This window comes from Zeus faber (genome assembly GCF_960531495.2).
Source record: "Zeus faber genome assembly, chromosome: 2".
Classification (NCBI taxonomy): domain Eukaryota; kingdom Metazoa; phylum Chordata; class Actinopteri; order Zeiformes; family Zeidae; genus Zeus; species Zeus faber.
Window position 1 is genome coordinate 10,661,783 of NC_137189.1, and position 12,918 is coordinate 10,674,700.

At 43.5% G+C, this 12,918-nt stretch overlaps 1 protein-coding gene across 1 annotated transcript in view; it reads left to right on the forward strand.

The window, feature by feature from the left end:
- Positions 1-2,752, forward strand: part of tmem200a (transmembrane protein 200A) — a gene marked incomplete at its 3' end in the record, with an annotated part of 15,972 nt that extends 13,220 nt beyond the window's left edge. Inside the window, exons 3-5 of the mRNA XM_080020584.1 lie at positions 27-277; positions 787-959; positions 1,607-2,752. Coding sequence (XP_079876710.1) covers positions 27-277; positions 787-959; positions 1,607-2,752 — 1,570 coding nt within the window. The remainder of the gene's footprint in view (positions 1-26; positions 278-786; positions 960-1,606) is intronic.
- Between the last annotated feature and the right edge of the window lie 10,166 nt (positions 2,753-12,918).

Here is a 12,918-nt window from a genome sequence, read left to right on the forward strand (position 1 = left end):
TTGAATGTACTTTCATCTTTATTTAGAAGGCGGAAGCGGCGCTCGGACATCGTGGTGGTGCGTGGCCGGCTGCGGCTCTACTCCCCCTCTGGCTTCTTCCTCCTTCTGGGATTGGTTATACTCACCGTGGGCATCGGCATGGCAACGCTGGGCTACTGGCCGCACGGCGAGAACGCACAGGTATCCAGGACAAAGCCCGAAGCCGAAGGGGGATCCAGAAGAATGGCCTCTGGAGGAAGCAAAGCAGCGGCCGCAGGAAACGCCACTGCCGCCGCGGGTGACGGGGGCGGAGGAAAGCTGACCGTGAAAGACGGAGATATAGAGGTCAAGACTAACTCCAGCACTGGGAATATAGTGCGAGGTAATTATGTGAGGTACTGAGGAAGTGCACTTCAGAAAGTACAATTCTAGTACAATTAACAAAGTGCAATTCCAAATTGTTGAACATACAGTGTGCTATTGTTTAAAAAAGGAGTCCCTTTAAACTACTATTAAATTACCTTGTTTCCGGTTGTAACCAGATATGATGTACTGTATTTCTTCTGGTACATCCAAATTATTTATGTTTCATTATTATAGTTATAGAGTTCAACATTCATTCAACATTAGTTCATTGTCTTGCTATTTCTTTGTTGCCTATAATCAGATATTACTGTGCAGTGCTCAGGATCTTGTGTATTTGTAGTTCCTTGCTCCACAGAGGAGATAGGACACTTCACTATTATAATGCAATATGATTTGTTTACTGGCATTGTCATAACCCGTCTTGTCTTTTCCATTTCCCAGCCTCCTCAGGTAAGCCCTCCAAGCAGGCGAGAGGTGCCCTGTCCCACTTTCTGGAGCAGCATCTGCATTCGGAAAGGATGAAGATGTTGGGCCCCTTCACCATGGGGATCGGTATTTTCATTTTCATCTGCGCCAACGCAATACTGCACGAAAACAGAGACCAAGAAACCAAGGTATTAATCGGCCACGCACACAAACACACACACGCACGCACGCACGCACGCACGCACGCACACACACACACACACAGGAGCTAATGCACCACAAGCAAACAGCTCTGTTCATCAACAGAGACAAATTGTGGAGTGACTTTGAGTCGTAGCTGAAGGACATCTGGAAATGAGTTGTCCATTTAGATAACAATATATAATCCAAAAACAGTCTTAGGCCTATCACCCTGATCTCCTGCCATATTTTTTTCACTCTTTTTTATCTTTATCCCTCTCTCATTCCTCTAATTGGCTCTCTATCCTCCGACTATTATCCCCTCACACTGTTATCTTGAAGGTGTTCTGCCCGGCTGTTGTTTATCTATATAAAAACGCAGGAAATGACACATTTATGTGCAGCTGTAAAGCATTGCAGTGGTTCAGTAGCGACTAATTTAATTGAAGCTCTTACTCCTCTTCAAGTTATCGACACAAACAACACACCCCATTACACTATAACAAAATAATAATGATGTTGTAGTTTTTATTTATAATTAATAATTACTTACAAGAGGGCACTGTTGAGTATTAACTGTGTTGTATGATCCAGGCGTGTGAACCGTAATAGTAACTTTAACTTCCAGTAAGAGTAATAATTTGCTTCTCCCCAGGTGATCCACATGAGAGACATGTACTCCACCGTCATTGACATCCACCGCCTCAGGCAGAAGGAACGCAAGCACCAACAACATGGTGGATGTTTCTCCGGCGAACCTGTAGATCTGCGAAACCCGGGAGCGGAGAACGCCGGCACTGCCCGGCTCGCCAGCAACTCCCTGCTGACCTTCTCCTCCCGCGCCGGCATGGGCTCTCTAGGAGGGGGAGAAGGAGGTGGGTCGACAGAGGAGGAGGAGGTGCTGCTGGGCGACGGGGAGTACCAGAGGCCCTGGGAGAAGGCACATGTGGATTGTGGTTTCGGGGGGCTCCTGGCCCCGCTGTACAGAGACCGCCCCTTTGGGGCGGTGATCGGGCTGTGCCACTCGGACGCCCTTCGGCCCCAGTGGTCGGTGGAGAGAGAGAGGGAGAAGGGAGGACACCATGCGCGCTCTATCGTCTCTTCCTCCCTCTCCGCTTTTACTCTCCCCGTTATCAAACTCAACAACTGCGTCATCGACGAGCCGGAGATGGAGGCCATCACAGAGGAGGAGCGAGGAGGAGAGAGAAGAGAGGGAGCGAGGCAGGGCGAAAGGTCGCGACCTCTGGGCTCCATGGAGTCTCTGGCTGTTCCTGTAGCAATGGTCGCCAAGGCCTCCAAACCGCTGGGCTTGCACCGTAGTAACTCCGCCTCCTCTTCCTCGCACTCCTCCCTCTCATCCTGCTCCCTCTCCCCGGCTCCATCTTCCACCTCAGGGTGCTGGCTCTCCCCGGGAGCGGCACGCAGTGACTTTGGCTCCAACTCCTCCCTGCACATGCTCAGTAGCCACTCCAAATCCCTGGACCTGGAGCGGCGGCCGAGCATTCTCAGCGTGCACCCCGAGCAGCGGAAGCACCCCAGCTGGCCGCGCCTCGACTACAGCAGCAGCGTCCGCTGCAACGGCAGCAACCGGGGCGCCCGGAAAGGCTACGTTCGCCTGGAGGACAGGGAGGAGCAAGGGGACAGGTTTTTGGACGTGGACCCCGATGCAAGTGCGAGGCGCGACTACAGTAAGCGTGACAAGCTGCTCATGATATCAAGATCACACAACAATCTAAGTTTCGAGCACAACGAATTTAACAGCAGTACGCTGAAACGAGGAAGCTCCGAGACTCGCTTCTAAAAAGACTCGACGGTCCGAGCAGCAATTTCTAAAGAACTCCATGCATGTGATAGTGTGTGTAATGGAGAGATAATTGTTAAAGGTTTATTAGGAGGGCTGGAAGAAACTCCTCCGTTCACGGGGCGCTGGTTCACGTTGCCATTTTGGCAATAATCCACCAATAATCCAATAAAGTGTCTTTGAGTGAGGTATTGGATAGCAACCCGCCTATGGAAGATGTTTTAAAGCTGTAGCTCTGAAATGTGACCCGGAATATGTGAGGAGGGCATGTAGAGAGAGGATATCCCTCCAGTTATCAATAGAAGCTACACGACATGTGGTCACACCGTTCCGAACAGAGGGATTGGATTCTTTCACATAGAATATCCGAATAACTTGAAATTTGTTACGTTCCAATATTAAATTGAAAAAAATCCGGAATGCCGTTCTCTGGAGTGGCTGCCATTCAATTCATGGTTCTCGGGTCGTCGATACTCGTCGAAAATGAACCGTATCGGAATTTCACCGAGGGGGAATTTTAGCAGCAGAGAGAGAGATGCATTATTTCCACAGAGCAAATAAAAAACGAACTGGCAGAACAACGCGGCCACAACATTTGGGAAGCGAGAACAAATAAGCAGGCAAAAAAATGGAGCAGTTCACGGAGACTTGGCTGACGGTCAAAGGTGTGACCGGATTGTGATCTCCACCTTTGTCTTTACGATTTTATGAACCTTCCTCTATGACACCTGCAGATGCTTTTAGTTTTGTACACCCAACGGGGCTCTGTAGGGCAACAGAATTCACCAGGACTCAGTGAGTCATCACTGGAACAAGCTGAGATAATAATAAGGGTTTGACCGGAACGGTTTGTGTGATTGTGGTTGTCTGAAACTCAGGTAATGATAGGTAAGATTATGTTAAAATGATGAGCCCTCACAATAAAGTCTCTGGGGGAAAAAAACCATTAACCTGCAATGTATCAACAATGGCAAACTATGGCAGAGGAATGAATTGTAAAGCCGAGGCTGTAAAATAATAATTTGGTGGATTGGGGGTCGGTTGACCTCGAAAACAGAGCTGCCACTGTTCCCCGAGGTAAGAAAATAAAAAAAAGAAATGCAGAGTTTGAGCTGTAATTTATTTCTATTGTTTAACATTTCTTCATTTCTGGATTTCGAAAACCAAGGACGACTCTATAAAACAATAATAATAATAAAAAAAACAAGGCTGTCATTTTCAAAAAATTAATTTGTTTGGTGATGAAAGTTTTTATTTATTTATTTATTGACTTTGTCTGAATATTTACAACCAATGAGGGAAAGACAAACCCAACCTTACTATACTAAACACGCAATTCATCATATGACAAAAGAGTGTTTAGAGCCTCCACATGATGCATTCTACTGAACTAAATATGTTTTTTTTAAAGTGGAAAATGCATTTGAGTACAGTTCACCTTTATTTCAAGCATCTGGTCCATCTACCAATTACACTCTCCTCATTGGAATACTGCTGCACCAGGTACAATGTTTCTCGTTTATAGTCTGGTATCATTAAATGCTGTAATTTAAAAAAAAAGGGTTCTTAGAGAGAATATTTTATTTTTCCTGTAACCAACAAATTGGTTGGGGAATCTAACAACATAACAGAAAAAACTCCCCCTTCACGCTTTTTGCAAGTCGGGTTTCACTAGAACACTACGAGAACATCATTTGGATTGAATGCCCAAGACAGCAGGCTCTGTAGCACCAATTCGACAAAGTGTTCATAAATATTTAAAACCAACAATAGTGAGACACATTCCCTCTGAGACACAAACACATTATGAGGAATTGATGACAGATAATATACGGGGAATGGGAATATATATCCTACAATGCACCATTTCTGCGTCATCCCCAGAACACTTTGATTGACAGCTTCATGCACCCACACAGGCCCACACCTCTCTTTAACAAGTCTCTCATCTCTCTCTCTCTCTCGCTCTCTCTCTCTCTCTCGCTCTCTTGCTCTCTCTCTGTCTGTCAGTCTATCTCGCCCTCCTCGCCACCTGTCTCACCCCCGCAGTAGGCAAAGTGACGTTCGACAATAGCCGACACTTATTCACGGTGACTTACAATATGTGCAGCGGTAGTCAGCATTTGGGAATGCCGTATTGATTTTTTTTTTTTTTTTTTCGGAAGTTGCCTTTCACTTCGTGGGCATGTTCGATCTTTGCATTGTTGCCATGAAAGGCGGACCCCACCACCAGTAATGGAAACAGTATGGAGAGGAGCACAAACATAATGTTAAGGATAAGGAGATTTTTATTGTCATTCTAGAACATGTCATACATGAAAGGCAACGAAATGGTACTCAGGTCCTGGTGCAGGCAATAGCAATAATAAAACCAAGAAAAGAAGCACACAATAAAAAACCCAATAAAATGTCAAAATAATTTTCGGAAATAAATATATAAATATGATAACAATAGGATAAGAATAAGATTGTGGGGTCTATAAGATAAACAAGGTGGCCAAGTGGTGCACGAAGTGCAGCAATGCCTTGATATGAAGCATAATAATAATATAATAATAATAATAATAATAATAATAATAATAATAACAATAATTATAACAGCAGCAATTGTTCAGTGAGATGGTAAACAAGGTGGCCAAATGGGTCCAAAGCAATTGTTTAGTGAAATCCAGAATTTATCAGTCTCACAGCATCAGGGAAGAAGCAGTCCCTGAGCCTGGTGGTTCTGGCCCTAACCTAACATAACGTAACATGAGCAACATGCATGCTATGCATGTTACCCATGCTACCCATAACAGGAGTACATGTACTGTATAACGCAAATACACTGAATGTTTTTTTTCAAAAAGTGCCAGCTAAAAAAAGATGAGATTTTTTAACAAAATTGTCTTCCGGGTGACCACTTAACTATCAAACTAGAAAACCTAAAAACAAATATATATGCTTAACAAAAAGCATTTTTTGTTAAACATAAAAAAAAGCAAAACAAAAACATTATTTTGAAGCATAAAAAAACTGATTTATCCAATGACCTTAAATATAAATGATTCAAATTCAGTTTATCTAGACTCATATTTCTGCTCATACATTTTTTAAGTGCATTTCTATCTACATTCTTTCCCTTTTTTGCTCAGATTCCCTCTCCTCCTTTGCCTTGCTTCATCTCCTTCATATGAAATAATATGGAGATGTCTAGATGAGCCACCAACAATTATACTCTGCTCTCAGCCCCTTGAGACTGCACGCAAACACACACAAACAAACACAAGGTACACTTACTCACACACACACACACACACACACACACACACACACACACACACACACACACACACACACGCATATACAAACAGACACTCATCCTGAAATCCTGCATCCACACACTGCAACATCCATATCATCTTGATGTTTATCCACAAGCACAACTGAATGAGTGTCTAAGTAGGCACATCTTCATAAACTAAAATAACACAGCACAAATGCCTCCCCCCCCCCACACACACAAATAAACACACGTAGGGGCATAATTCAGAAGTAGAATTCCGACGATACAGGCTTATCTTGCATGGTGTTACCGTGGGAACAGGTCATACCAACCCTTTCTGACGACACCAATGGAGAGGCAAGCTTTCTTTGGCTGCAGAAGGCTGACGTAGCCTACAACCAAACATGAAACAAACAATACTACATTTATGTCGCCTTATTGTGTTTTCAGCTCCTCCTGTTTATTTTTTAACTGATTTTAAAGGGGACCTTTTCCTTATTTTCTGTCATACATATAGTGTTACAATGTGGGATGTTCATATTAGACGTGGCCAAAAGTCAAATAATGAGGTGAACTAATGACAGAGCAAAACGCTCAGTGACAATACTGCAGACAAGGGAAATGTAGGTATTTGCTGTATGTTTGTGTGTGTTTGTGTGTGTTTCCGTGTGTGTGTGTGTTTCTATGTGTTTCTGTTTGTGTGTGTGTGTGTGTGTGTGTGTGTGTGTGTGTGTGTGTGTGTGTGTGTGTGTGTGTGTGTGTGTGTGTGTGTGTGTGTGTGTGTGTGTGTGCGTGATCCCCTCCACGTTTCTCCAAACAAAACCGCAGATGTATTTATTTTATTGCACGGCGTGTCAGTAATTGAACGAAACAAAAAAAGCCCTGAGCCCCGCCCTAACCCGCGGTGCTCCGAGCGCCACGCTGCTCCGGACACCGCGGTGAAAATCAGAACAAACTTTTAAATGACGCCTTGTAGATCTAATGTGAGTGAAGAATCGACGACTGGATTGCTTATTTTTCACTTCAAATCTGGAGGGGGGAGTTAAAACGGCTTGTTTGAGCAGAGGCTGAATTTAGGAGCTCTGGTATGAGATAAATAATGTCTTTTTTGAAAAGTGAATCATCCAAAGCCACTCAAGTGGAGTCCAAGAACAATAATAGAGAGTGGAATTGAGCATCATAGGCCCCCTTTAAGTGTATACAGCCACACACATCCTTCACCCATGGGCTGCATTTTTAGAAACAACACTTTGGTTGTTTTTCAGTTTCAGTTGTATCACCGTTCATATATTAATGGATAATCTTACATACATGTACTATTACATTATATTTTAATAACACAATAACAGATTCATGGCTCAATGTGTGACTGTATTTGCCTGTTTGCTGCTCAACACAGACAAGTGGATTTCTGCTTCTAACCTGGAGCAATGATTGTAATTACAGTAAATTCTCTTTCCTCTCAAAGCTCTTACATAGAGGGACGTTGAACTACCCGAGGTGCCTGAAACCTAATTTAGGTCGCTAAGCACCTCTCCTCCGTGGCCCTGCGGTGGCCGGCGCCGAGACAGGCGGCCAAATAATTAAAACAAACTGAATAGAATGTTCACCAGGGTCGGTCCTCTCCGCAGACATCAATCTAAAAGCCAAGTTGCCTTTGCTTTGTTAATCTTCACAGTTATCCCGCAACAGGTGGTGCTACCAAATCTCACTTGTTTCCCCTCTCTCTCTCTCTATCTATCTCTCTCGCTCTCTGGGTCCCTCTGTGACTGAACAGATCGGCACACATACACTTGGAACACCATTTCCCGCATCATCTGGACATATTATATCCAGTGTGGGGCCTTGAGGATGCTGGTCCAGCCAAAGGCGCTCGCTTCTGCAATGTGTTTCAAACGCAGACAGGATGAGGGACTCGCAGTTTAACATAAATCTTTCAACCATTTGGCTACTGTACTGAAAATTAGTCGTCAGTGTCTCACTCCAACAGTAAGGACATAGATAACACACCATCTGCTTGTATGCTGTGCTGGTCCCTACACAAATACAATCAATTACATTACACACAATATGATTCTTATATTTGTGAGAGAAAAATGCAAGGATCAATTATTTGAATGATGTCTTAACTGTTTTATATAGGACAATTGCCTTTTGCGTATGCTACCTAGCTTTTAAAACACATTGCCTCTGGGTTTTTAAATTAGTCTCTCAGAGTTTTATATGAAGGGACTGATCTTTCTAATAATGTCAGTTGTAGTATAAAGATGAGATCACATTTTATCCTCACTCAACCTTGTGTGGAGTTAAGGGTAACTTGACAGAGCATTGTGTGCTTGATGTCAGAGTGTACCAGTGACCTGAGTTTGGCTGTTAACCCATTGTATGAGCTCTTATGATTGATTTGATTTGATCAATGGATGATTGAGGGGGCATGAGGGGGTAAACAACCTCTCATCGGTATAAAGCCTTTTTCGTCAGAAGCAGAAGCAGACTGGTCAGAACACTGCTTTGCAGCAATACTGAATCTTTCTCTTTATTCCGCAGAATAAATATCTTTAATATTCACCGTTTTTGTTTTCTTGTAGCTGGCAGATTAACCTCACCGATCATTGCAGAAGAATTTCTTAAGTTATTTGCAAAAAAATAATAATAATTAAAAAAAAAAAAAAAAAAAAAATATATATATATATATATATATATATATATATATATATATATATATATATATATATATATGGGTTAACACATATATATATATATATATATATATATATATATATATATATATATATAATATATATGTATATTGTGCAGAGAAAACCCCACCTTCTGCCTCAGCTACACACCCAAATAACACCATCAGTGAATCCCAACCCATCACCTATTTATATCTGCCACATCAATAGATAAATCACTTTGATGTCCCGAGGCACAGGTAAGCGCTTCCTGATGTGTGGGAGTGTGTTTGTGTGTCTATCCTGAGAGATAATGAAAGTGCAGCTTTCTCAGTTTAACATGTGTGCACACCTTGCTGTGTGTGCTTCGATTTTGTGTATGTGTGTGTGTGTGTGTGTGTGTGTGTGTGTGTGTGTTTGTGTGTGTGTGTGTTTGTGTGTGTGTGTGTGTGTGTGTGTGTGTGTGTGTGTGTGTGTGTTGCGGCCTTTGTGTCATTGCAAATAGCAACAGACGTGATTTTGGCAGTTCACCGCTCAGTTAATAAACACTTTAATTACTGCAACAGCCACATCTGGAGGGTAAACTCAATAGTTTGCAGATTAGTTAAACAGAATCCCAGGGGGTCAATTGCATTAGCAGGGCTGTCAGAAGTAATAACAGGGCGTCTTGGTTGGAAAGGATCAGGGCATTGGTTTCATAATTAGCTCATCCTCCACTTATTAAGACTGGGTAGGGGTGGGGGTGCACATGCAACGCCAGCGTTGTGGCTTCAAATCCAACCCCAAATTGCATCATGACAAAATTTAAAAGATAGGTTCACAGTTTTTCAACGGTGGTCTTGTTAGAATGTTGGTTCCCATCATTTATAACCATTCATACTGTAGCACAACCTCGCTGATGGCTTTACTCGTGAGAAATTTACCACTCTGCTGCGGATTCTTATTGTGCTTAAATGCAGTGCAAGGGGGCAAACATTTAAGCCTTAAAAAAAAAATTTAATGTCCTTTTACAAAACGACACAATATAGTCACGTGTGTCAATAGTAAAGCAGTCAGTGAGGTTGTGCAGTGAACAGTTAGGGATGGAAACCAACATTTGAATAGGGCCTAGGTTAAATACCGTGCTGTTTTGGCATGCAGATCGGGACACGAGCTGCCAGATGATTTTTTACCTGTCATGTCAGAAATGGCTCAACAGTTGTGTCTGGTGTTGCCTGGCAGCCTTTTTAGGACAGTATCCTTGGGAGATAGTTGGTAGGTCGCCACATCCCTGTTTACTGTCCACTGGGCCTGTTTTTGGATTTCACTGGATTCACTTATCCATGCCTGGTGAGTATTTTTAATTTTAGTTAATAATGTTCTTCTCTGGTTTGCAAAGATCCTAAATCATTGATTTAAAAATGTCCTTGTGTGCTTTATGGTTCTTGGAGCTGCTCAGTGCTCCAAGTTGTTCACATTCTTTTTGGTGTTCTGTTTTCCTCCTCTCATCTCCATGTACATAGGTCTTGTTACAGGAGATGAATGGAATCTCATATATTACATGAGATTACTTTTCAGGTACAATCCTGTGTGTTGAAAGAAACAATATCTGCTGCAGCTTTATGTACAGCCTGATCTTATCATAACTTGAAATTTGCAATTCTGATTGCACTCATGACACCAGCACCGTGTGAGGTAATCACTGTGTTTGGTAATGAGATCGTACTGATGTTCAATGAGTTGTCCTCTCCTCTGCCTCATCACCTCTTTTAATAATAATTTCTTGAAATTATTTCACTTTCCTATAATGGCCCATCCTTGGTATTGACAAAGAGGTTTCCGCCATCTCTTTTTCCTATGGCCCTATTATGCTAAGTCTATTAGAGTCTGTACTGCTGTTAAGATGTGGGCTGCGGGATGTTCTGGGGCCCCGGAGCATATATTGATCAGTGTATGTTGGATTTGGGTGTATTGCAATCTTCAGCTTATTGTCAGCTTATGGTATATTGTGTTCAGCAAATGTTTGCCCTTTATCACACTGAATCCTTGACATTGTTCTGCAGCACATGCTTCCCCCGGACCTCCCTCTGAGGGAGAGAAATGCTCACGCGGCTCAGTAAACATTATGACACTAATATTAATCATTGTGAACAGCTCCAGTCAACCCCTCTGTTTCCTCCTGCAAACGATCGCTCTCGGCGCACTTCTCAACCAGACGTGACAAGAATAATACCGACGTAACATTGGCATCAAAATGTCAAGAGTGAGACAGGATTCTGATGAGTTGGCCACCTGTCGATCTAGCTGACCTTTTTTTTCCATCCCCATTTCATTCCATCACCCCATTCATCTATCCAGCCATTTTCTTTTATCCATTTATTTTCTACTCAAGGTCACAGGGAGCTCAAGCCAGTCCCGGCTATCTATTAGGAGTAAGACAGCCATCAAAAGGTGACACACACACTGTACACTCACTCATATTTCACACGGACAGTCAACTTAGTCTTCAACATAGCCTCACCTGCAAGTCTTTGGAGGTTAGGGAGACCTAGACATGGGCGCCGGATTGTACCATGTAGTGGGGGGACACACCGGGGGGGTGGGTAAGAGAGTAACGGGGAATGTGTCCCCATCACGCACAGTCGGTACCGTCAGAGAGGGAGCAATCGAGGCACAAAGCCGACCCCGCTGGGGTTTTTTAGATCAGGGCTATTCATAAAACATTCAGGGCCGATGCCCCGGACGCCAACCACTATCGACGCCACTGTTGCCTACTATTACCGTAATACCTGAAAGTGGGTGGACAAAAAAAATCCCCGTGGCCTCCCTATTGCAGTGGCCCCGGACCCAGAGTACCTGGGGGAGACCAACACAACCACGGGGTGAACACTTCTGAAAGGAGATTCAACCTCAGGTGTTGTAGTTGCTTCACTGCAAAGTTTAATTACAGTAGTTGTGTGAGTGCATCCTTGTGTGAGTGTGTGTGTGTGTGTGTGTGCGTGTGTGTGTGTGTGTGTGTGTGTGTATCTGTATGGCCTGACACATTGCAACAGTGGGGGTGCTAGCCTTGTTGCCATGGCAGCCTGAGATGTGTTCTGGACCCCCGCCTGAGGCTCACACATATAAAACCCAAACACACATATCATCTAAATATATCAAAAAAATGCGGTCAAAATAATTTATCACATGGTAACTTGAGTTTCATCCGACATTTTCAGTTAAGAACTAGAGTAGTGTTATGTGAAAAGATCAAGCACTTACATCCTTCACGAGGTGTACAGTAGGCGAGGCAGAGCCCTCTCTGATACTCTGGAATTCCTCAATCCGCGAGGGAATTTGGCTGCGACACTCTCCAAGGATACACGGGATCATGCATGAGGCCATTGCCTGTCACAACCGCTGAAGTTCTGAGTGAGAGGAGCAGACTTTAGATTTCAACAGCTGTTACTAGTGCACCAACAAAAGTTTTTCTGTGGCAACTAGTGGAGTGACAATGATATTGAAATCCCTTTAAAGCAATTAAATAGTTAAAAAATATTCCACTGCCGGAATCGCCATGAGGTCTAGACTGTGTGTGTGTGTGTGTGTGTGTGTGTGTGTGTGTTTGTGTGTGTTTGTGTGTGTGTGTGTGTGTGTGTGTGTGTGTGTGTGCGTGTGTCCTGTGGCTGCAGGGTCACTGTTATTTTTTAATGATGCCTTGTAGGGAACTGAAGACATACAAATTACCCATTACACAAAAGGCACACATACACACACGCACACACAGAAACAATGCGGGTTGAGACAACAGTGGGATTTCTCCATTTGCTTTCCTTCTCACTCTCTCTCTCTCTCTCTCCCTCACCTCTGCTCTCTCTCCTATTTAATTTGTGCTGCTTTCCCCGTGTTTCTCTCTCCTGTTGCTCTTCATCTCGATTCCCCGACACTCTGCATCAGCCTCCCCTCGCTGTTCCTCTTTTTCTGGAGAAGAAGCAACGCTGGAAGCAAGCGGAATGCTCTGGCTGCGCATGGAGTCGGGCTGACAGAATAACAGGTCAACCCTGTTAATATTTCACATGCTGCTGAAGGACTCCAGGACACACATACAGAGGGAGAGGCTGGAAAGTGTACCGTGTGTTAACATGAAACAAACAATTAGCTTCAAAAGCCTCGGAGCGTCAAAAAGGATGGCAGACCAGTCTTCAATGGAATGAATAAAAACTAAAGCCAACACAAGCAAATAAAAAATGGTTCCACTTTTTTAT